We start from the raw sequence: 24,800 nt of genomic DNA on the forward strand, positions 1-24,800 counted from the left end.
TTGGTGGATGGAGCGAGACATGATGTCCCAGATGTGCTCAATTGGATTCAGGTCTGGGGAACGGGCGGGCCAGTCCATAGCATCAATGCCTTCCTCTTGCAGGAACTGCTGACACACTCCAGCCACATGAGGTCTAGCATTGTCTTGCATTAGGAGGAACCCAGGGTTAGGAGGAACCCAGGGCCAACCGAACCAGCATATGGTCTCACAAGGGGTCTGAGGCTCTCATCTCGGTACCTAATGGCAGTCAGGCTACCTCTGGCGAGCACATGGAGGGCTGTGCGGCCCCCCAAAGAAATGCCACCCCACACCATGACTCACCCACCGCCAAACCGGTCATGCTGGAGGATGTTACAGGCAGCAGAACGTTCTCCACGGCGTCTCCAGACTGTCACGTCTGTCACATGTGCTCAGTGTGAACCTGCTTTCATCTGTGAAGAGCACAGGGCGCCAGTGGCGAATTTGCCAATCTTGGTGTTCTCTGGCAAATGCCAAACGTCCTGCACGGTGTTGGGCTGTAAGCACAACCCCCACCTGTGGACGTCGGGCCCTCATACCACCCTCATGGAGTCTGTTTCTGACCGTTTGAGCAGACACATGCACATTTGTGGCCTGCTGGAGGTCATTTTGCAGGGCTCTGGCAGTGCTCCTCCTGCTCGTCCTTGCACAAAGGCGGAGGTAGCGGTCCTGCTGCTGGGTTGTTGCCCTCCTACAGCCTCCTCCACGTCTCCTGATGTACTGGCCTGTCTCCTGGTAGCGCCTCCATGCTCTGGACACTACGCTGACAGACACAGCAAACCTTCTTGCCACAGCTCGCATTGATGTGCCATCCTGGATGAGCTGCACTACCTGAGCCACTTGTGTGGGTTGTAGACTACGTCTCATGCTACCACTAGAGTGAAAGCACCACCAGCATTGAAAATAGAGCAGAACATCAGCCAGGAAGCATAAGAACTGAGAAGTGGTCTGTGGTCACCACCTGCCGAACCACTCCTTTATTGGGGGTGTCTAGCTAATTGCCTATAATTTCCACCTGTTGTCTATTCCATTTGCACAACAGCATGTGAAATGTATTGTCAATCAGTGTTGCTTCCTAAGTGGACAGTTTGATTTCACAGAAGTGTGATTGACTTGGAGTTACATTGTGTTGTTTAAGTGTTCCCTTTATTTTTTTGAGCAGTGTATATTACAGACTCTGACATTGCTGGATGGAAGCGGGGTGAACAGGCCGTGGCTTGGGTGGCTGAGGTCCTTGATGACCTTCTTGGCCTTCCTGTGAGAGCAGGTGCTGTAGATGTCCTGGCAGGCAGTCAGTGTGCCCAGATGATGAGTTGTGCAGACCGCACCACCCTCTGTGGTTGTGGACGATGGAATTGCCATACCAGGCAGTGATACAGCCTGACAGGATGCTCTCAATGGTGCATCTGTAGAAGTTCGTAACTGGGCTAATAATTCACTAACTAGCAAAGAATATTAACAATTGTGCGCATGTGGCTACATGCAGCTCTCGTGTTGATCTCAAAACAAGAGCGTAATAATCTCGACCGCTCATGCTGTAAAACAGTCCAGTGAATGGCACAAATCCATATATGGCAATGGTCTATTTGCATATAAGTCTACTGCAGCTCTGATTGGTTATAGCGCATAAGTCTGTGTAGAGTATAGGCTTGAGTTGTGCCTGTCAATGCAATAGAATCCTATTCCAATGCGCTCTGTTTACAACAAAATCTCTTGCATCTTTAGTTGTGCATACTAAGTCTTGCATAGTTCGTTTTGTTTCGGTATGTTGCATTGAAAGTGGCTAATATTGCGTTGATTCGATCACAATTGCCACAGTAAAGGGAAACGTTGATAGTGGGAAAACTCTAGAAAGCTGAGTGAAGTTCTTGTGATTCTCTGTGCGGGCTGATATTTCTTTTGCATGGCAGTTCTGACATGCGCGCAGTTTAGAGGGAACATTGGTTGCAAAGTTGCTAATTAGCTAAAATGTTAAAGTTGTCCGTGATGATATTTCAACACGCAACCTTTGGGTGGTAGACTGGTTAGGCTGGTCGACTAGCTGGATAAGCTGGTATTTTTGCTAATTAGCTAAAATGTTAAAGTTGTCCTTGATGAGATTCAAACACGCAACCTTTGGGTTGGTAAACTTTCACGTAAGTAATCTTCTGTCTTATGTAACCAGACCTAACATAACATATCATACTCATTTGAGTGTCCTGGATTTACATTTACTATGTTACGTCTAGTCTATGAGACCAGGCTGGTCCTGATCAAGGATCTTTGTGTTATACACCCACCCATCCATCCCAACCAACCTAAGTAACCTTCTGTCTTATGTAACCAGACCAAACTTAACATATCATACTCATTTGAGTGTCCTGGATTTACATGTACTTTGTTATGTCTAGTCTGTGACCAGGCTGGGTAACTAACATGTGCTGGTTTTGCTGGTGACCAGGCTTCATTGCGTTTTAGACACTTTGATGCTGGTATGCTGGTGATGCTGCAGCGTACCAGTATAAACTGGTCACCAGCAAAACCAGCATCAAAGTGTTTAACCTCTAAAAGTCTGAGCTGTAGAGGGAGGGGGGTATCCAAAAAGATAGGTTTCCAAAAATAATATTACTAAATGATTTGATCAAATATTGACTTTGGTCTATGCTACTATAGCCCATAGAAACGCATTGAATAACACATACATAAATGGCAAAATAGACAGCAAAAAAATGTATCATAAGGAATACGTCTTTGAAGTGTCTTTCCTACTACATCTGTGAATGCTCAGGAAATATATATACTGTATATATATTTTTTTTAACACATATTTAACCCAATTTGTTTTGGGACACAAAACGACCTCCATTCGTCTGTATGGCTTACCTTCAGACGAGTCCCGTGACACACGGCCACCTTCCACCGCAGATGCGGAAGGCTGACATAGGAGGCCGTGGTGGATTGAGACGCAGCCCATGCAAAACTGATATCTGTAGCTTAAACTGAAGGATTTTGATGGGGATTTTTTTATTATGTTACTTAGATTGACGCAGATTGACGCACCAGCTAGCTGTCTATGTTACTTAGATTGACACACCAGCTAGCTGTCTATGAGTATCATGAAACCATAAAGAGAGTTCCAGATGTTCATCTCATGCATATTTAGAGGGCTTCATGACCACCAGTCAGCTTGTAAAAGAGCAAGAACACCTCTGTCTGCTCTCTGGTGCGTGTGGCCATGAAGATGTAACTCCCAATGTACACGTGCACAATCTTGCAGGTAGCAGTCACACAGTTGAAGGCATCTTAAAGAGGAATTATTTAAGACAATAAATGACATACCAGCATAACCATATGGAAAAGATATAGAAGAATTTAACAATATTTTATATGTTATACCTGGAACTTGTAAGTAATACATATGGCAGCAAATATACTTACAATATCCATAGAAGATTCTTGTAATATCTGAATTACAGTATATGGGTGGGTAACATTTAGACATAACATGCATTTGAAGTGTATTCTATAAAAAAAACATACAAGAGACATTTTAATTTAGCCTTCTAAGGTCTCACATATGGGACATACACATTTCAAAGTACTTGCATGCCACTGTCGGTCGTCACTAGCGCACGCTTCGACACACTAATTCAAGAAAGATGGAGAGTCCGCCTCGAGGAGGAAAGGGGGGAAAGCAGAAGGAGGGGGAGAAGAGGAGGAGCAGGAGTGGGAATGAGGGGGAGGAGAGGAGGAGGAGCAGGTGGAGGAGGAAGTGGGATGGGGAAAGTAGGAGGGGGAGGAGGAGCAGGTGGAGGAAGGAGGAAAGCAGGAGGGGGAGAAGAGGAGGAGCAGGGGGAGGAAGGGGGACACAGGAAAGCAAGAGGAGGAGGAGGAGGAAGGGGACGGGGAAAGCAGGAAGAGGAGGAAGGGAAAGAATGACTTTGATAGCAGCAGTGAATCTATTTAGATAGTGGTGATCTCTCAATTATCATTCTCACAATAGCACATTGGTAGTAGTCAGTGACAAATATCAAAGCTAAGCTGGGCTTGGTTAAAACCCTGGATAGGAGGTGCTGCCCAGCTTTAACTATGGGAACTCATACTGGAAATGTATATACAAATATTGTATTTTTCTTATAGTAATTTTCATGGTTTTTAATATGTTGACTTATTAACAAAAAACAATGTGAAACCCATAAGGAAAGCATTTATTTTCTAGAACATACACCTTTCTTATAATATTTATAGATGACTCATAATTAATATATTTTACTCAAATATGTCATACCATATCTTTGTAGGAAATTCACCACAATCATGTATTCAAATGTGTATGTCATATAATGCATATAACACATACAGTGCCTTGCGAAAGTATTCGGCCCCCTTGAACTTCGACCTTTTGTCACATTTCAGGCTTCTATAAAACTGTAATTTTATGTGAAGAATCAACAACAAGTGGGACACAATCATGAAGTGGAACAAAATTTATTGGATATTTCAAACTTTTTTAACAAATAAAAAACTGAAAAATTGGGCGTGCAAAATTATTCAGACCCTTTATTTTCAGTGCAGCAAACTCTCTCCAGAAGTTCAGTGAGGATCTCTGAATGATCCAATGTTGACCTAAATGACTAATGATGATAAATAGAATCCACCTGTGTGTAATCAAGTCTCCGTATAAATGCACCTGCTCTGTGATAGTCTCAGAGGTCCGTTTAAAGCGCAGAGAGCATCATGAAGAACAAGGAACACACCAGGCAGGTCCGAGATACTGTTGTGGAGAAGTTTAAAGCCGGATTTGGATACAAAAAGATTTCCCAAGCTTTAAACATCCCAAGGAGCACTCTGCAAGCGATAATATTGAAATGGAAGGAGTATCAGACCACTGCAAATCTACGAAGACCCGGCCGTCCCTCTAAACTTTCAGCTCATACAAGGAGAAGACTGATCAGAGATGCAGCCAAGAGGCCCATGATCACTCTGGATGAACTGCAGAGATCTACAGCTGAGGTGGGAGACTCTGTCCATAGGACAACAATCAGTCGTATACTGCACAAATCTGGCCTTTATGGAAGAGTGGCAAGAAGAAAGCAATTTCTTAAAGATATCCATAAAAAGTGTTGTTTAAAGTTTGCCACTAGCCACCTGGGAGACACACCAAACATGTGGAAGAAGGTGCTCTGGTCAGATGAAACCAAAATCGAACTTTTTGGCAACAATGCAAAACGTTATGTTTGGCGTAAAAGCAACACAGCTCATCACCCTGAACACACCATCCCCACTGTCAAACATGGTGGTGGCAGCATCATGGTTTGGCCTGCTTTTCTTCAGCAGGGGCAGGGAAGATGGTTACAATTGATGGGAAGATGGATGGAGCCAAATACAGGTCCATTCTGGAAGAAAACCTGATGGAGTCTGCAAAAGACCTGAGACTGGGACGGAGATTTGTCTTCCAACAAGACAATGATCCAAAACATAAAGCAAAATCTACAATGGAATGGTTCACAAATAAACATATCCAGGTGTTAGAATGGCCAAGTCAAAGTCCAGACCTGAATCCAATCGAAAATCTGTGGAAAGAACTGAAAACTGCTGTTCACAAACGCTCTCCATCCAACCTCACTGAGCTCGAGCTGTTTTGCAAGGAGGAATGGGCAAAAATTTCAGTCTCTCGATGTGCAAAACTGATAGAGACATACCGCAAGCGACTTACAGCTGTAATCGCAGCAAAAGGTGGCGCTACAAAGTATTAACTTAAGGGGGCTGAATAATTTTGCACAGCCAATTTTCCGTTTTTTATTTGTTAAAAAAGTTTGAAATATCCAATAAATTTCGTTCCACTTCATAATTGTGTCCCACTTGTTGTTGATTCTTCACAAAAAAATTACAGTTTTATATCTTTATGTTTGAAGCCTGAAATGTGGCAAAAGGTCGAAAAGTTCAAGGGGGCCGAATACTTTCGCAAGGCACTGTATACAAGTACATCACTGACATATAAGGAAAAACATACAAAATCTTACCAGATCCTTATTAGATAACTTACTAGATATTGGTACAAATACTCTTCTTCTGCCATACAAGATTCTTATTTGATTTTCATGATTCTTTTCCATATGGGTAATCAGCTAGACTATGCTGGTAAACCAGGATAACAAGCTACACCATGCTGGTCAGACCAGCTAGACCATGCTGGACAACAAGCATAACCAGCTAGACCATGCTGGTCAGACCAGCTAGACCAGCTAGCTGTCTATGACAGTATCATGAAACCATAAAGGGAGTTCCAGATCTTCATCTCATGGATATTTAGAGGGCTTCATGACCACCAGTCAGCTTGTAAAAGAGCTCCTGGTTCAACACCTCTGTCTGCTCTCTGGTGCGTGTGGCCATAAAGATGTAGCCCCCAATGTACTCGTGCACAATCTTGCAGGTAGCAGTCACACAGCTGAAGGCAATGTTCACATTGCCATTGAACTCGATGGCCACCTGAAATAAAGAATAGAGTATTTTGGCAATGAAGCCCTTTCTCTACATCACCAGAGTCATATAAACTCATGGATAAAATGTTTATCTCTGCATCCAGTATGAAGGAAGTTAGAGATAGTTTTTCGAGCCAACGCTAACTAGCGTTAGCACAATTACTAGAAGTATATGGTATCTACTAATAACAGATTTCCAGTCATTGTGCTAACGCTAGTTTGCAATTGCGCTTACACTAGCTAGCAACTTCCTTCAAACTGCACGCAGAAGCATAAAAATGGTATCCACGAGTGACTCTGGGAAGTAGATAAAGGGCTTCATTGCCAAAATCCTGAAGTATCCCTTTAATGGTCTTCAGATAAACATTTAAGTCATAATTAGTTGGGCCAGGCCCTGGCATATCATCAGACTGCATACACAGAGACACTGAACACTGTACACAAGTCATAATATACCAATCTCATTGCAAATGGTGAGTGGAACCCCAGATTATTTGTTGTAAAGAAATTTGTTAAAACCCCAGATTCTTTACCCCCTCCATTGAGCAATGCAACAGTTTTCTTTAATTTCCCCAATACAAAATCAAGGACATCTACTGCACTGTACAAACTACACCTTGCTTAGAACCTGCCCCTCTTCTTCATACTGAGCCTCACAGCTGCAGTTTAAACAAATACTAATTGACAACCCCAACATTTGTCTCTGAAATTGTCCAAAATATGATTTAAACTATCTGCCCCTTGGTCCCTATTCTCACAGTAATCATAAAATCCAGCCTCATTCTTCTCAGAAAACTGCCTCCATTATACTAATATTGGAAAAACCTGGACTGGACCCCTACACCCTAAGCAATTACATACCAATTTCCAACTTGCCATTTCTATCAAAGGTCCTTGAACGTGTGGTCTCAATATAGCTACATAACTACCTTTCAACCAACAATCTGCATGAACCCTTCTAGTCCGGCTTCTGTGCATGGCAGAGAACAAAGACAGCCCTGGTAAAAGTAACAAATAGCTTGTTGATGGCAGCTGATGATGGAGACACTAGCATCCTTTTACTTCTGGGCATGACAGCAGCATTTGACACACTGAACCATGAGATTCTCATCAGAAGACTTAAGAACTTGCTTGGATTCTCTGGCACAGAGACTGACAGACACGAATTTGTGACTCTTGGTAATTATAAATCCAACCCTGCCACAGTCACTCAAGGGGTTCCACAGGGCTCTGTTCTGGGGGCCACTCTTGTTCTCTACATACATGCTAGCACTTGGTATACTAATCTGAAGATTTGGATGAAACTTTAATATTTATGCAGATGACACACAAAAATACTCTACATTACGAAAAGTATGTGGACACCTGCTCATCGAAAATCTAATTCCAAAATCATGGGCATTAAAATATGGAGTTGGTCCCCCATTTGCTGCTATTATAGCCTTCACTCTTCTGGGAAGGTTTTCCACTAGATGTTGGAACATTGCTGTGGGGAGCATTAGTGAGATCGGGCACTGATGTTGGGCGATTAGGCCTGGCTCGCAGTTGGCGTTGCAATTCAACCCAAAGGTGTTAGATGGGTTGAGTAGATGGGTTGAGGTCATGGCTCTGTGCAGGCCAGTGAAGTTCTTCCACACTGATCTCGACAAACCATTTCTGTATGGACCTCGCTTTGTGCAGGGGAGTATTGTCATGCTGAAACAGGAAAGGGCCTTCCCGAAACTGTTGCCACAAAGTTGGAAGCACAGAATCATCTAGAATGTCATTATATGCTGTAGTGTTATTGTGTCTCTTCACTGGAACTAAGGGGCCTAGCCCGAATCATGAAAAACAGCCCCAAACCATTATTCCTCCTCCAATAAACTTTACAGTTGGCACTATTCATTCGGGCAGGTAGCGTTCTCCTGGCATCCGCCAAACCCAGATTTGTCCGTCGGACTGCCAGATGGTGAAGCGTGATTCATCACTCCAGAGAACGTGCTTCCACTGCTCCAGAGACCAATGGCGGCGAGCTTTACACCACTCCAGATGCTTGGCATTGCGCATGGTGATCTTAGGCTTGTGTGCGGCTGCTCGGCCATGGAACCCCATTTCATTAAGTTTCCGACGAACAGTTCTTGTGCTGACGTTGCTTCCAGAAACAGTTTGGAACTCGGTAGTGAGTGTTGCAACCGAGGACAGACGATTTTTATGCGCTAAGCTCTTCAGCACTCGGCGGTCCCGTTCTGTGAGCTTGTGTGGCTTACCACTTCGCGGCTGAGCCATTGTTGCTCCTAGACGTTTCCACTTCACAATAACAGCACTTACAGTTGACCGGGGCAGCTCTAGCAGAGCAGGAATTTGTCGAACTGACTCGTTGGAAAGGTGGCATCCTATGACGGTGCCACGTTGAAAGTCACTTAGGCCATTCTACTGACAACCCACAACTTTCTTTTTTTTAACACCTTTTTCTCTCCAATTTCGCCATATCCAATTAGGATCTTGTGTCATCGCTGCAACTCCCCAACGGGCTCAGGAGAGGCAAAGGTCGAGTAAACACCTGCTCGCTTAACCCAGTTGAAACACTGTTCAACTGACAACCAGAGTCAGCCTGTCGGCCCCCGGCTCGCCACAAGGAGTCGCTAGAGCGCAATGAGCCAAGTAAAGCCCCCTCGGCCAAACCCTGCCCTAACCCAGACGATGCTGGTCCAATTGTGCGCCACCCTATGGGACTTCCGGTCACACCGGTTGTGACACAGCCTAGGATCAAACCCAAGGCTGTAGTGACCCGCAACACTGCGAGGCAGTGCCTTAGACCGCTGTGCCACTCGGGAGTCCTCGTCAACCCACCTCTAACCCACATTGCATCCTGCCTCTCTGCAATAAAAACATAGATGCAACAAAACTTCCTCAAGCTCAACAGTGATAAAACGAAACTCCTCATAGGCACCAAATCCACCTTCACCAAAGCTGGCAACCTCACCCTCATCATTGATGACACCATTGTCTCTCCCTCCCTCCACGCACGCACCCTTGGCGTTATCCTAGACTCCACCCTCTCCTTTGACCACCACATAAGACAGACTGTCAAATCCTCATTCTTCCACCTCCACAACATTGCCAAAGTAAGGTCCTCCCTCTCCCGTCCTGCCCCTGAAACCTTCATACATGCATTCATCTCCTCCCGTCTTGACTACTGCAATTCACTACTCTCCGGCATCAACTCAAGTGCCCTCCATAAGATCCAAATGTTTGAAAACCCTGCAGCTCGACTCCTCACCCACACTAAGTCCTGGCAGCACCTCACCCCTGTCCTCCCGTCAACTTCACTGGTTCCCTAGTCCTGGCAGCACGTCACCCCTGTCCTCCCGTCAACTTCACTGGTTCCCTAGTCCTGGCAGCACGTCACCCCTGTCCTCCCGTCAACTTCACTGGTTCCCTAGTCCTGGCAGCACGTCACCCCTGTCCTCCCGTCAACTTCACTGGTTCCCTGTCTCCCAACGCATTGATTACAAGATCCTCCCAGACCTTCTTCTCCCTTACCAACCCACATGCGCACTCGGTTCCACCACAACAGGCCACCTTGTCATCCCCAGGTCGAAGCTCCAGAACTTCGACGACAGGGCCTTCTCCAGGGTTGCTCCTAGGCTCTGGAACTCCCTCGCTCCCTCCAGCCATGAGTCCATCACTATCTTTCAGTCTCTCCTAAAGCCCCACCTCTTTGATAAGGCCTACCCTTAAGCCCCCCCTCCACACAAGCTAAGAAATACACTACAAAGACACTCCTTTCTTCACCATACTGAGCAGCATCTAACCCTTACCCTACCCCTTACTCTAAACCGGGTTCGCATCCTAACCCCAATCCCACCCCTTATCCTAAACCAGGTTTGTATCCAAATCCCAACCCTCCCCTCCCCATACACTGATACATCACACTCTTTCCCTTCTTTAAGCCAACCCCTCTCTTTACTCATATTCTGATGTTTTGATTTGACTCCTGTTTTTCATTTCATTTCTACAATTGTAAAGCGATTTTGGGTCCTTGAAAAGTGCTATAAGTCCCATGTATTATTATAACAGCTAAGTGAGTTGTTAGATGCATTTTTTCCCCCCCTACCGCATCACTTTATACACAGAAGATCACTGCTAAACATTAAATAAATATGTTTATCTGTCTCTCGGTGACCACCGGTAACTTCACAACGAAGTCGACTACAAATACAAAGCTGCCAATGTCTTTGTCAATTGTTACAAACAAGCGAAGCACAAAAAGATGCTTCAAATGAAAAGCTGAGATCACTGCATTAAAATATAAATAGGCTAACTACAGTACAAGCTACATAGGCCTATGTACAGTATTTCATGTTCATTCAATTTTGTTTTATTTATTATTTGGCTACTTTCTGTCATTTTTGCCTCAATATATTTCATGACATGTAGCCTAACCCGTGCGCAAAGATGTGCCAAATCTTGATTAAGGGCATTATTATAAGGTAAGCATGAGAATAAGCCACCTCAATATTTGCAGACTTAGGTGATAATATCTCTCTAGGAGCTGATCCATCGTCAGTATTGTGGAATAATATTAAGGTAAGATTTGAATGGAGAAAGCTGATCTGAAAGCAGCACTGCTTTTCTTTCCATCCTACCAGTATGGACACATGCCTTAATGACGCACTTAGCGACTGACCGTTCTCTCTGCATGGTGTTTTGGGTAACACGTGTTACATCTTCGGCCGTTATAGGAAAGATGCATCGTTAAAATACTCGTAAGCCTAAGTTCCATCGCTATCGGGAAACCAGGCCCTGGTCACACCAGTAAAAAACCTGTGCAGAATGGGTGACAGGGCCTTCATGTGACCTCTCAGCTCTGGAATGCTCTACCTGCACATTCATTTTTGTGTGTTTTGAGCCTGGGAAATGCACTTTACAAATGAAATATTATTATTACATATTTGATATAATACAGTAGACAGACCAAGTCACAGATAAATGAAGAAACATAATTAGGCAGCCAGTGAGACGTGTACCTGTTGGATATCCCAGTTGACATTCCACTGCTTCATGGTGTTGTATCTCCACGTCTTCACCACATCTCCTGTGCTGAGGTCAATGCGGATGAGACGGTTGTTGGTGACGCCGAGGACCTCATCTTTACGGCATCCCTTAAACCTGTGTTTATACAGGAAATGTGTCGAATTTGGTGAGATCAGATTCAGTGCTATGTTGACAAGGCAGATAGCTGTAAACTATTCCCCTCGGGAGACTGAAAAGATATGGCGTGGGTCCTCAGATCCTCAAAATGTTCTACAGCTGCACCATCGAGAGCATCCTGACTGGTTGCATCACTGCCTGGTATGGCAACTGCTCAGCCTCCGACCACAAGGCATTACAGAGGGTAGTGCGTACGGCCCAGTACATCACCGGAGCCAAACTTCCTGCCACCCAGGACCTCTATATCAGGCAGTGTCATATCAGGCCCTATAAATTGTCAAAGACTCCAGCCACCCTAGTCATAGACTGTTCTCTCTGCTACCGCACAGCAAGCAGTACCGGAGTGCCAAGTCGAGGTTCAAAAGGCTTTTTAACAGCTTCTACCCCCAAGCTATAAGACTCCTGAACAGCTAATCAAAGGGCTACCCAGAACCCTCTTTTAAGCTGCTGTTGCTACTCTCTGTTTATTGTCTATGCATTGTCACTTTAACTCTACCTACATGTACATATTACCTCAATTAACCGGTGCCCCTGCACATTGACTCTGTACCGGTACCCCCTGTATATAGCCTCGCTTGTTATTTTACTGCTGCTGTTTAATTATTTGTTACTTTTATTTTCTACATTGTTGCATTGTTGGTTAAGGGCTTGTAAGTAAGCATTTCACTGTTGTATTCTGCGCATGTGACAAATACAATTTGATTTGATTTGACAAAAAGACATGTACTCACCTCACCACAAAATAACACACCCCGAACTCAGGTAGAGCCTGCCAGATCTGAAGAAACCTGAGGAGAGCATCTGTTAGAGGGAGCTGGGCCACATTCTGATAGGCATCCAGGATGCGCGGAGTTAGCTGACAGAGCAGAGGAATGGTTAGAATCACTGGAGACTGAATCCTATTGTTTGCTTCTCTTACCATACATTCGAGTTCCGCCCAGATCACATGACTCTTACCTGTTTGGACTTGTACTTTTTGTGGTAGCGTGGGGATACAAGGCCGTGTGTGTTGATGCTGTCATCAGTCTGAGCAGCATTGACCCTGGGGGTGGTTCGCTGCATGGCCAGGAAGGACTGGATATTCTGCACCTCATTAGAGAAGGAGCTGTCTGCTAGGGTCTTCCCCTTGGAGGCTAAACGGCAAGCTGCCATCCACCTGCTGTACTGCAGCTCCTAGTGGAAGGGGGAGGAATGGACATATGGAAAGATGGAAAGAAACCATAGTATAGTGGGATATACTACATTTATATGTAGGGTCAGGGTGACACTGAAGAGGAAACTGTTCTTATAGCAGTTGGGTCTATTCCTTGGGACAGGTCATATACATGTACATAAATCAGTGGTCAAATTGGAATAGCTTTTCATTTATAGGAAGAGTTGCTTCGAACAGAGTGAGCTGAGCGTTGAGTTCCTTACATTCTCACAGCGCAGGCAGACCACATTCATGCCCTGAGCCCCAGGGATCAGCAGCCTGATGCAGAACTTCTGACCGGCCACACTAACGTCTGGGACCACCTCACAGCCTGCGGAGCACAGCACTTCCTTATGGGACCAGTTTGGACTCATTTGGCTTATTAAAGTCACCAGTGAAGAAGCGTCATTATATCTAGAATGTCCTTTCTGATGCTCTACGTACTACACATCTTCGTCTCAACTTGTGTGGTTGCGGTTCTATGTGAAAATGTGGGCTGAATGTAGAGTATGTGCACGTGAGTGGGCATTTTCAACACAGTGAATGTCAGTACATTTGACCTTTGAGGTTTATCTGCTGAACGGGCTCCTTGAGGCTCTCCTCTTTACTCTTGTAGTAGGAGATGGACGCGTTGTTGAACGTGAACCAGAACTGCTTATAGCCCTTTAGTGTCAGTCTCTTTGGTCTAGGAGAGAGTGAGATGAAACAAACTAGAATGCTAAGGGTTTTCAGCAACATTGGAAAGGGTACGCAGTTGTATGTCTGTGTGAGTGAGCATGTCAATATAACCGTAGCTGCGGTTAGTGTGTGTGTGTGTGTGTGTGTGTGTGTGTGTGTGTGTGTGTGTGTGTGTGTGTGTGTGTGTGTGTGTGTGTGTGTGTCTATAAACACTCATCCAGACTATCAGAGTCTCATATATCTTGTGTGATCGATATCCAATCTAAAACCCAAGGCAGGAAAAGGTGGTCACCGGCAGAAAGATGGATGTGAGTCAGAGGGTGTTCAGCCAGCCAGCAGTGATGTATGTTGTCAACCCATCTTACCTGAAGATTTTCAAGTAGTCATGCAGCTCTGGTGCTACCCTCATTGTTTCCTGTGAAGAGATAAAACCCAGTGTCTATTTTGTGTCATGTGCGGTTGCAATTCAACTTTTTCCAGGTCACTTTCTTTTTGCTCCCTTACAAATCAGCCCTGATCACCATTACAGACTGCTACAGTATGGTGGAGAATCAGAGGGACTAACCAGCATGTCTTCAGCACTGCTCTCCTCTGCATCCGTCTTCACCTCCAAACACTGAAGGGCGGAGTCAAGGTCATCCATGGAAGGACATGATGTCATCAGCTGGGGCTCTGACAGAGACAACTTACCAATGTGGTACTGAGGACAGCGCACACACAAACGTATTACAGTGTGAAAGAGAAGGGAAGCAATGTGTCATAGACAGAGAGTAACCTTTGGGGACAGTTCTTGTTTGTTTACCTGAAGGGCAGCAAAGAGCATCATCTCTTCCTCTGTGCAGCCAACGTCCTCCAACAAGATGGCCCAGCGAGCCTGCTCATACAGCTGGGTCAGACGGACCGCATCATACTGGAGACGGAGACAAGGTAGACAAAGTGACCGATTACACACAGCACAATTCATGGCCACCATGAGGTAGAAGAAGGAAATAATCGATGGCTCTTCAGAAAGCGTGTTGCAGGCCTACCTTGGGCTGCAGGTCATGGAAACAGTAGTATTTGAAGCGTAGCAGCAGCCTGTCATGCTCCTGCACTCCCTGTTGGAGCAGAGAACGAGACGAATCCAGCCATCTAAAGTCCACAATAAAACACATGTCATTAATTGAATTACACTCTGTTATTTTTCACTAACAATACACAGAGTAACATATGCATACCTGAACATATCTACGTGTGAACACACAGATGCTCACCTGCTGTGAACTTGGGCCTTGTCCACAAGGCTGGTGGGACGGGGCATCTTGGTGATAGTCTCAGGAGCAGGTAGGCTGACAGACAACATCTTATACACAGCCTCAGTCTGGGGTGAGTCAGCAAAGTGCACAGGCATGCCATTGGACAGGGTGTGAGCTGGACCTGTCGTTATTACACATGCAGTCAGGATATGTTACATGATATTTTAGTATGTACTGTACAGTGAAAGCTATTGTACTTAACGTTGCCCATCCATTTAGAAATTTGAAGTGAACCTCCAATTCCACTGGACCTACCTGATGAGATCCCAAGGCTTGTTAGATCATATACTGCCACTTCCTCCTCCGTGTCTTTCTTCTTCTTTTTCTTCTCCTCCACTGGCCGTAACAACGACAGCTCCTCTGGGTGACGCATGTCTGAGAATAAGCAGTGCGAGGGGAAACTGATTAACACCTGCAACAATGACCCTCTAGTTAGAGAGCACGGTATAGCCCAGACGCACTTCTTCAGGTACCTGCAGATTCGCAACTTTACAAAAAAGATTTCCCCTCTTTCCCACCCACCAGCTGGCTTGATGAATGTTTGATACCTGGATCCGTATGTAAAGGGACATACAGTCTTTCTGTGGCGTAAGACATTACTCAGAATATGACATGCCCCACTCTTGACCATGTAAAGCATTCATGGGAGGTGAGATTTCCGATATCACCTGGCATTCTGCAATTGACAGGATACACTGATCCCCTATCTGCATTAGACATGTGTTACTACAGTTTTAAGTATTTCATCGCCTTTAGCAGGAGTATATGTGCCAGATTGTATCCAGATACAGTGCGTTTTGGAAAATATTCAGACCCCTTGACTTTTTCCACATTTTGTTACGTTACAGCCTTATTTTATAATCTGCAAAGAATGGGAGAAACTCCCCAAATAGCGTTGTGCCAAGCTTGAAGCATCATACCCAAGAAGACTGGAGGCTGTAATCGCTGCCAAAGGTGCTTCAACCAAGTACTGAGTAAAGGGTCTGAATACATTTTCAAAAATTTCTAAAAATCATTTTTCGCTTTGTAACCAATCTGCTATTGTGTGTAGATTGAGGGGGGAAAAACTATTTAATACATTTTAGAAAAAAACTGTAAACATAACAAAATGTGGAAGAAATCAAGGCATCTGAATACTTTCCAAATGCACTGTATACCAGTATTCCGGTAATGACTAAAAATTATTTCAATACCACGGACCAATATCGAATTCATTTAGGGCATTTCCGGACCATATGTAGAAATTGTCCATTGCCCCCACTACAGTGCCAACATTTGTCAGACACAGAAGGTTGCATGACTTTCAATTTCCTAGGGGTTAAATAAACTCTCTGTACAGAAATTTGGAAGGGATACAATTATTCAAAACATAATTTTTTTCCAGATATGTTCCCATGTTTCAGAAGAAAGATGGACACCTAAATCATTCTCCCAGCACAATTCTACACGTGGCATACAGAAGACCTGGAGTTAGTAAAGATTTTATAAAGTTGACTAGCTAAGTATCTATTGTACTTAAACATTTCAGTTTTCTAATTCAGATCTTCTCTACCACATGTTTAGAAAAATGTGACCTTATTTGTAAGTAGAGTAGGAAGTCTTTATTGGGAAAATGTTATTCATTTCTGATTTGTTCAAATGATCCCATATTGTTGTCATCAAAAAAAGATCAGAGACCATGGAAATACATTTAGCTTCCCATTCTCTATTTACCACAAGGTTTTCCATTATTCAACAAACCCCCCATTTTACCAAATAGGGGCTTGGGATGAATGCTTCCAACAAAGCTCACAGTTGTATGCAAATTGGAAGCAATCTCACAGGAACATTTTCAAATGGGATTCTTTATCCCTTCCCAGTATTTCAGATGGTACCACAGGGCCCGAAGAGACAACAAACATTTGTTAATGTCAAAGACCTCTTGTTCTATGACCTCCCAAGGAGTGGGATTGTTGTTATAAGCCCATTTAAGAGGGTATCTTGCATTAAATACCAAATAGTATTTCTGAATATCAGGAAGGCCCAGGCCACCTCTATTTCTGTCCATTGATCATTTTGAATGGCTGACTCAAGGGGGTTTGTTTCTCTCTCCAGAGAAACTTCCTGAAAAAAGTTATGAACTTCTTGAACCATTCTCCCGAAAAGGGGAGAGGGATTACACTGAGGAGGTATGTTATAGCTGGGCTAGACAATCTGGACCCTCTCTTTCTAAAATTATCCACTGAAATTATCCACCGAAACTGTTATAGACCTATATCCATCCTGCCCTGCCTTTCTAAAATCTTCGAAAGCCAAGTTAACAAAGAGATCACCGACCATTTCGAATCCCACCATACATTCTCCACTATGCAATCTGGTTTCCAAGCTGGTCATTGGTGCACCTCAGCCACGCTCAAGGTCCTAAATGATATCATAACCGCCATCGATAAAAGATTGTACTGTGCAGCCGTCTTCAGCGACCTGGCCAAGGCTTTCGACTCTGTCAATCACTGCATTCTTATCGGCAGACTCAATAGCCTTGGCTTCTCAAATGACTGCCTCGCCTGGTTCACCAACTACTTCTCAGATAGAGTTCAGTGTGTCAAATCAGAGGGTCTGTTGTCTGGACCTCTTGCAGTCTCTATGGGGTGCCACAGGGTTCAATTCTCGGGCTGACTCTTTTCTCTGTATATATCAATGATGTCGCTCTTGCTGCTGGTGATTCTCTGATCCAACTCTACGCAGACGACACCATTCTGTATACCTCTGGCCCTTCTTTGGACACTGTGTTAACAAACCTCCAAACAAGCTTCAATGCCATACAACACTCCTTCCGTGGCCTCCAACTGCTTTTAAATGCTAGTAAAACTAAATGCATGCTCTTCAACCGATCGCTGCCCGCACCCGCCCGCCCGACTAGCATCACTACTCTGGACGGTTCCGACTTAGAATATGTGGACAACTACAAATACCTAGGTGTCTGGTTAGACTGTAAACTCTCCTTCCAGACTCACATTAAGCATCTCCAATCCAAAATTAAATCTAGAATCAGCTTCCTATTTCACAGCAAAGCCTCCTTCACTCATGCTGCCAAACATACCCTCGTAAAACTGACTATCCTACCGATCCTTGACTTCAGCGATGTCATTTACAAAATAGCCTCCAACACTCTACTCAGCAAACTGGATGTAGTCTATAACAGTGACATCTGTTTTGTCACCAAAGCCCCATATACTACCCACTACTGCGACCTGTATGCTCTCATTGGCTGGCCCTCACAACATATTTGTCGCCAAACACACTGGCTCCAGGTCATCTATAAGTCTTTGCTAGGTAAAGCCCCGCCTTATCTCAGCTCCCTGGTCACCATAGCAACACCAACCCGTAGCATGCGCTCCAGCAGGTTTATTTCACTGGTCATCCCCAAAGCCAACACTTATTTTGGCCACCTTTCCTTACAGTTTTCTGCTGCCAATGACTGGAACGAATCTCCCTCTCTAACTTTAAGCATCAGCTGTCAGAGCAGCTTACCGATCACTGTACTTGTACACAGCCAATCTGTAAATAGCACACGCAACTACCTCATCCCAATATTGCTATTTATCCTCTTGCTCTTTTGCACCCCAGAATCTCAACTTGCACATCATCGTCTGCATATCTATCACTCCAGTGTTAATGCTAAATTGTAATTATTTCGCCTCTATGGCCTATTTATTGCCTTACCTCCCTACTCTTCTACATTTGCACACACTGTACACATATTTTTCTATTGTGTTATTGACTGTACATTTGTTTATGTGTAACTCTGTGTTGTTGTTTTTGTCGCACTGCCTTGCTTTATCTTGGCCAGGTCGCAGTTGTAAATGATAACTTGTTCTCAACTGGCCTACCTGGTTAAATAAAATAAAAAAATATGTGGAAGAATGTTCATTTTTATTGTGTCTATTTTACCCAATGTTTTATATATACACACCAGATTTCTGACAGACAGCGCTGTTTTGAAGCCACCGCACCTCCATCTTGGCACTCCCCCATCAAGCTATGGAAATGCATTTATTAATGTCTATTTGTTTTTACGTTTATTCTATTAGACACCTTAATGCATACTCTTACATTATATTAAACAAACAAATAATAGATAAAAAAAGGTACAAATTATATTATGTGAGCTAAAAATATAAACGCAACATGTAAAGTGTTAGTCCCATGTTTAATGTGCTGAAATAAAATATCCCAGAAATGTTCCATATGATCAAAAACCTTATTTTGCTTGAATTTTGTGCACAAATTCGTTTACATCCCAGTTAGTGAGTATTTTTCCTTTGCCAAGACAAGCCATTCATCTGACAGTTGTGGCATATCAAGAAGCTGATTAAACAGCAAATTTGGCAGTACGTCCAACCGGCCTCACAACCGCAGACCACGTGTAACCATGCCAGCCCAGCACCTCCACATGCGGCTTCTTCACATGTGGGATGGTCTGAGACCAATCACCCGGACAGCTGATGAAACTGTGGGATTGCACAACCAAAGAATTTCTGCACAAACTGTCATAAACCATCTCAGGAAAGCTCCTCTGCGTGCTCGTCATCCTACCCAGGGTCTTGACCTGACTGAAGTTCGGCAATGTAACCAACTTCAGTGGACAAACGCTCACCTACGATGACCACTGGCATGGTGGAGAAGTGTGCTCTTCAAGTATGAATCCCGGTTTCAACTGTACTGGACAGATGGTGTCATGTGGGCGTGCGGTTTGCTGATGTCAACATTGCAAACAGAGTGCCCCATGGTGGCGGTGGGGTTATGATATGGGCAGGCATAAGCTACAGACAAACACAATTACATTTTATCAATGGCAATTTGAATGCACAGAGATACCTTGGCGAGATCCTGAGGCCCATTGTCGTGTCATTCATCTGCCGCCATCACCTCACGTTTCAGCATGATAATGCACGGCCCCATGTCGTGAGAATCTGTGCACAATTCCTGGAAGCTGAAAATGGCCCAGTTTTTTTCATGGCCTGCATACTCACCAGACATGTTATCCATTGAGCATGTTTGGGATGCTCTGGATCGATGTGTACGACAGCGTGTTCCAGTTCCCGCCAATATCCAGCAACTTCACAAAGTCAATGAAGCCATTTTTTTAAAGGTATCTGTGACCATTAGATGCATATCTGTATTCCCAGTAATGTGAAATCCACACAGTAGATTAGGGCCTATTGAATTTATTTGAATGGACTGATTTCCTTATATGAACTGTAACTCAGTAAAGTCTTTACATTTTTACATGTTGCGTTTATATTTTTGTTCAGTGTATATATATATATAAACTAATTGGCCAATACATAGCATCAGCAATCCAGGGTTTTTATACATCATTGATTTTACCACAATTTTTATGCCTTATTGTTTTTAATTGGAATTCCGATACCCAGCTCACTGGCTTATGGAATGTAACGGCCCATCTCAAAGCTAAAATATTTCACCCGTGGCTCCACTCAAAAGTTAGTTCTATAAGGTCTCGCAGCCATTCCTCGACTACTTTGAGAGTAACCTCTCTGCTGAGAACTTAATGTAGCCCCTGCCCCCCCATCTTATTCTATTTTGTTGTTTCTTTCCTTAATTTCCACCAGCAGTTCCATAGGATAGTACCCATGTAATCTTAATTGATGCGTCCAAGTGTAACAGGGGAATTTAGTTATTGTACCTGATGTTGTATTATGTTTGTTACTGTAGATAATGCTCCGCTTTATGTGTTCCAGTTACAATAATATCTGCAACAATAACTTTATACTTTTATTTAGGTAGGAACTCCTCATACATGTACTTACTCAGCAGACGACAGACCCCCGTAACAGTTTGGAAGACTGGACGAGAGAAGCAGGCCTGAAGCCTCAGAGTGGTCCCGTTGGGTAGGCCCAGTCTCAGGGGCTTGTGCTGGGGGGTGAGGCTCAGGCGAGCATCGGCATGGATCTCATACTTCTCAAGGGTCCAGGATAGTTGGAGCAGCCACTGCTGCTTCTGCTCCCACCACAGGGCATGGTCTGACCAGTCCTTCTTTATCTCTGGGGTGGACAGAGGAGTCTGTCCATGATTTACATTAACACATCTATGGTGTGTCTCATAGATACTTTGAATCTTGTTTTGAAATCAATATTCATGTTCTGATTTACAGATATTGTGGAGTATGTATCTATAATAATTTACCACACCCCACGATTAAAAGATATCAACAACCCTGAGGAATAACAAAATAGATACTCATATGCAATCTAAAAATATACTGTATCTTAAATATCCTCCCAAGATGGAAGTTGAAGTGTACGTTGGTAGGGAACTCACGTGTCTTCTCCACAATTCTGAGTACGACACCACCAATGTGCAGGTCTGAGGTCACGCTAACTTTGAAGGGTGTGGCCTCAGGGCCAAGCTCCTCCACTGTCACAGACAGATCCCAAGCAGCCATACTTACAGGGGGAAAATATAGCACTCGTCTTTTATTATTGGTAGTAATTGTGATAAGTGATGCTACATCATGGATTTAACAATAAACTCTCGTTTGAAGACGCTGTATTACAAAGTGGTAATACAAAGATCGGGTTATGCCACATTTAAGGTAGTAACACACATTAACACATTTTTCAATTAAAGCAAAAAGTAAAAAGGAAAGTAAAATGCTGAACTCTGACAGTGTACGGTTTTTTATAAACAGACAAAACTGGGGAACATGGTAATGCCCTGAATCGAACTACAGGTCAAATCTTAGGCCGACCCTAGTCTTGGCCATTCCCCACATTATAATGTGTTGGTGGAGTACATTATTACAATATATTTTAATAAGACAGAGAAAAATGATATTACTTCCTGTAAATGAATGACCCCTTTCTTAGTCATCTGTTTAATAACCCAATCTAAGCTTTTATTTCTGCTCCTCCTTTTAGGACAAGTCCAATTGGACTTTTAGATTATCATAGGAATAATAAAACGTTACACCAGTAAGCCACTATTCAGTGTGGGCAATTCTATTACTCTTCTGTGCCTCAACATCACCCTGTCTGTCTCCATTTTCATAGAGTATCTCTATCAGTGTCTCTAGAGTCTCTGCCCTGGGAGGACATTGTTGTTCCCTTACCTAGTTGTAATCCCAAACAAAATGTTCTTTGGAGTCAAACACCAGGTGCCCTCAGTCTCTACCACTGTTGGGTGGTCTTTGCAGCTTGTGAAATATCTCGGTCACTTCCTCCTGTCTATCTCCCTCTCGGTCTTAGTGGCTGCGGTCTTATCCTGTGTAAATGTCAAGAGATAGAGGACTGTTCCTCTTTCACATACCATCAGGGCTGTAGGTTGTTGTATTAAAGGGGGAGTTATCAGATACTGTTCCCGAGCAACTATTGTTTTGACAAAGATGCGAGAATCATTTTCCATATGCGTAAACACATATTGGTATTGGGATAGTTATAAGAACAACTTGATTAGTTACCATCTAAAAAAAAATGTATTCTACAATAAAAATGTAACAAAAAAATAATAATGGAGAGTTAAAGATGCAATCCAGGATCTTCAGCGCTTATACATTTAAAATATTGTACGAATTGGAATTTGTAACATATTTTATGCAGGACGTAACATATCATACGAAATGGATGACGTAGTACGCAATGCTCAAGTACACGTTTTTGACTCGAGCACTACTTACAAAACTACTGGAAAAAATTATACAAAAGCTCTAGTGCATCACTAACTTAGTTTGTTAATGGGTAGGTGGAGTTTAGACACTCCTTGGGGCTTGTGAGGAAGACCCTCTAGTGGTCAATTACAGGTTAATCATGAGATGCAAGGATTGCTTTTAGGGCATTAGGGAAATACTTTTCGTACATTTAGAAAGTACGGAAACTTTTTTTTAACCAAGCAGTATGCAAAGCCATGCTGATTAGCAAAAGTGGAACATGCTTGATGAAGAGTTTTCCCAGTTTGGAAAGGAAGAAAATAGAAGCAGAAGGATGCATAACCATAAACACGGATCAATATAGAAATAAACTCAGCAAAAAAATAAATGTCCTCTCACTGTCAACTGCGTTTATTTTCAGCAAACTTTACATGTGTAAATATTTGTATGAACATACGATTCAACAACCGAGACATAAACTGAACAAGTTCCACAGACATGTGACTAACAGAAATTGAATAATGTGCCCCTGAACAAAGGAGGGGTCAAAATCAAAAGTAACAGTCAGTATCGGGGGTGGCCACCAGCTGCATTAAGTACTGCAGTGCATCTCCTCCTCATGGACTGCACCAGATTTGCCAGTTCTTGCTGTGAGATGCGACCCCACTCTTCCACCAAGGCACCTGCAAGTTCCCAAACATTTCTGGGGGGAATGGCCATAGCCCTCACCCTCCAATCCAATAGGTCCCAGACGTGCTCAGTGGGATTGAGATCCGGGCTCTTCGCTGGCCATGGCAGAACACTGACATTCCTGTCTTGCAGGAAATCACACACAGAACGAGCAGTACGGCTGGTGGCATTGTCATGCTGGAGGGTCATGTCAGGATGAGCCTGCAGGAAGGGTACCACGAGGGAGGAGAATGTCTCCTCTGTAACGCACAGCGTTGAGATTGCCTGCAACGACAACAAGCTCAGTCCGATGATGCTGTGACACACCGCCCCAGACCATGACGGACCCTCCACCTCCAAATCGATCCTGCTCTAGGTGTTAGGCCTCGGTGTAACGATAAACGCGACTCCGACCATCACCCCATGTGAGACAAAACCGCGACTCATCAGTGAAGAGCACTTTTTGCCAGTCCTGTCTGGTCCAGCGACGGTGGGTTTGTGCCCATAGGCGACGTTGTTGCCGGTGATGTCTGGTGAGGACCTGCCTTACAACAGGCATACAAGCCCTCAGTCTAGCCTCTCTCAGCCCATTGCGGACAGTCTCAGCACTGATGGAGGGATTGTGCGTTCCTGGTGTAACTCGGGCAGTTGTTGTTGCCATGCTGATCTGTCCCGCAGGTGTGATGTTCGGATGTACCGATCCTGTGCAGGTGTTGTTACACGTGGTCTACCACTGCGAGGACGATCAGCTGTCCGTCCTGTCTCCCTGTAGCACTGTCTTAGGCGTCTCACAGTACGGACATTGCAATTTCTTGCCCTGGCCACATCTGCAGTCCTCATGCCTCCTTGCAGCATGCCTAAGGCACGTTCACGCAGATGAGCAGGGACCCTGGGCATCTTTCTTTTGGTGTTTTTCAGAGTCAGTAGAAAGGCCTCTTTTAGTGTCCTAAGTTTTCATAACTGTGACTTAATTGCCTACCGTCTGTAAGCTGTTAGTGTCTTAATGACTGTTCTACAGGTGCATGTTCATTAATTGTTTATGGTTCATTGAACAAGCATGGGAAACAGTGTTTAAACCCTTTACAATAAAGATCTGAAATTATTTGAATTATCTTTGAAAGACAGGGTCCTGAAAAGGGGACGTTTCTTTTTTTGCTGAGTTTACATTGAGATACATTTTGCATAACAGGATTAATTTAACTTGTACATTGCACTTATTTGGCTTTGTGTGTGACTAACATGTGTGAGAGTGCCACTTCTGAGAATGGGCAGGTTGTGTAATCATAGGACTAAAATATGATCAAATCTCCCATATTTCTATTCTAGTTCAATTTAGTGGCATCCAGTGTCGTGAAATCCAGCAGACCAATGGCTATGGTGAGATGCAAAAAATAAATAAAAGCTTGAAGGGAACAGTACATATATTTTAAACACAACCCTCCCCCCATTACTCTTTGAAACCAGACAAAACATCCATGGGTATGACATTGCAGACCTTCAGGAAACGGCGTCCTGCGGTTGTTGGCTGGCAGCCATTTTGTGCGCCATGTGAAGTAGAAGAGCTTTTATACAAAACACCAACTACAGAGGCTACTTTTCCCAGCTCTGTGTTGTCAGTCAAAGGGGTTTAATGAAGGGAGAAGAGA

General features: G+C 43.9%; 1 protein-coding gene across 1 annotated transcript; it reads right to left on the reverse strand.

Moving 5' to 3' along the window:
• Window positions 1-5,902: 5,902 nt before the first annotated feature.
• On the reverse strand, window positions 5,903-22,941 carry LOC106603186 (fermitin family homolog 3-like). Its single transcript, XM_045716949.1, has 15 exons — window positions 21,952-22,941; window positions 21,162-21,286; window positions 20,651-20,884; window positions 15,093-15,212; window positions 14,796-14,958; window positions 14,571-14,673; window positions 14,345-14,452; window positions 14,108-14,242; window positions 13,908-13,957; window positions 13,425-13,549; window positions 13,089-13,195; window positions 12,630-12,845; window positions 12,404-12,528; window positions 11,489-11,630; window positions 5,903-6,486 (listed from the first exon to the last, which is right to left on the reverse strand). Exons 2-15 carry the CDS (start codon window positions 21,283-21,285, stop codon window positions 6,307-6,309), a joined length of 1,932 nt encoding a protein of 643 aa, XP_045572905.1. The 5' UTR covers window position 21,286; window positions 21,952-22,941; the 3' UTR covers window positions 5,903-6,306.
• Window positions 22,942-24,800: the final 1,859 nt, after the last annotated feature.

Source organism: Salmo salar, chromosome ssa04, assembly GCF_905237065.1.
Source record: "Salmo salar chromosome ssa04, Ssal_v3.1, whole genome shotgun sequence".
NCBI lineage: Eukaryota > Metazoa > Chordata > Actinopteri > Salmoniformes > Salmonidae > Salmo > Salmo salar.

What these genes read in the sequence shown, in the direction of transcription:
- LOC106603186 (XM_045716949.1), bottom strand. Translation starts at nt 21,285, where the DNA reads ATGGCTGCTTGGGATCTGTCTGTGACAGTGGAGGAGCTTGGCCCTGAG. An exon ending in CAGAATTGTGGAGAAGACAC is followed by an intron (nt 20,885 to 21,161) that starts GTGAGTTCCCTA and finishes TGTCCACCCCAG; the next exon opens with AGATAAAGAAGGACTGGTCA. An exon ending in TCTGCCTGCGCTGTGAGAAT is followed by an intron (nt 12,846 to 13,088) that starts GTAAGGAACTCA and finishes CCCTTCCACTAG; the next exon opens with GAGCTGCAGTACAGCAGGTG.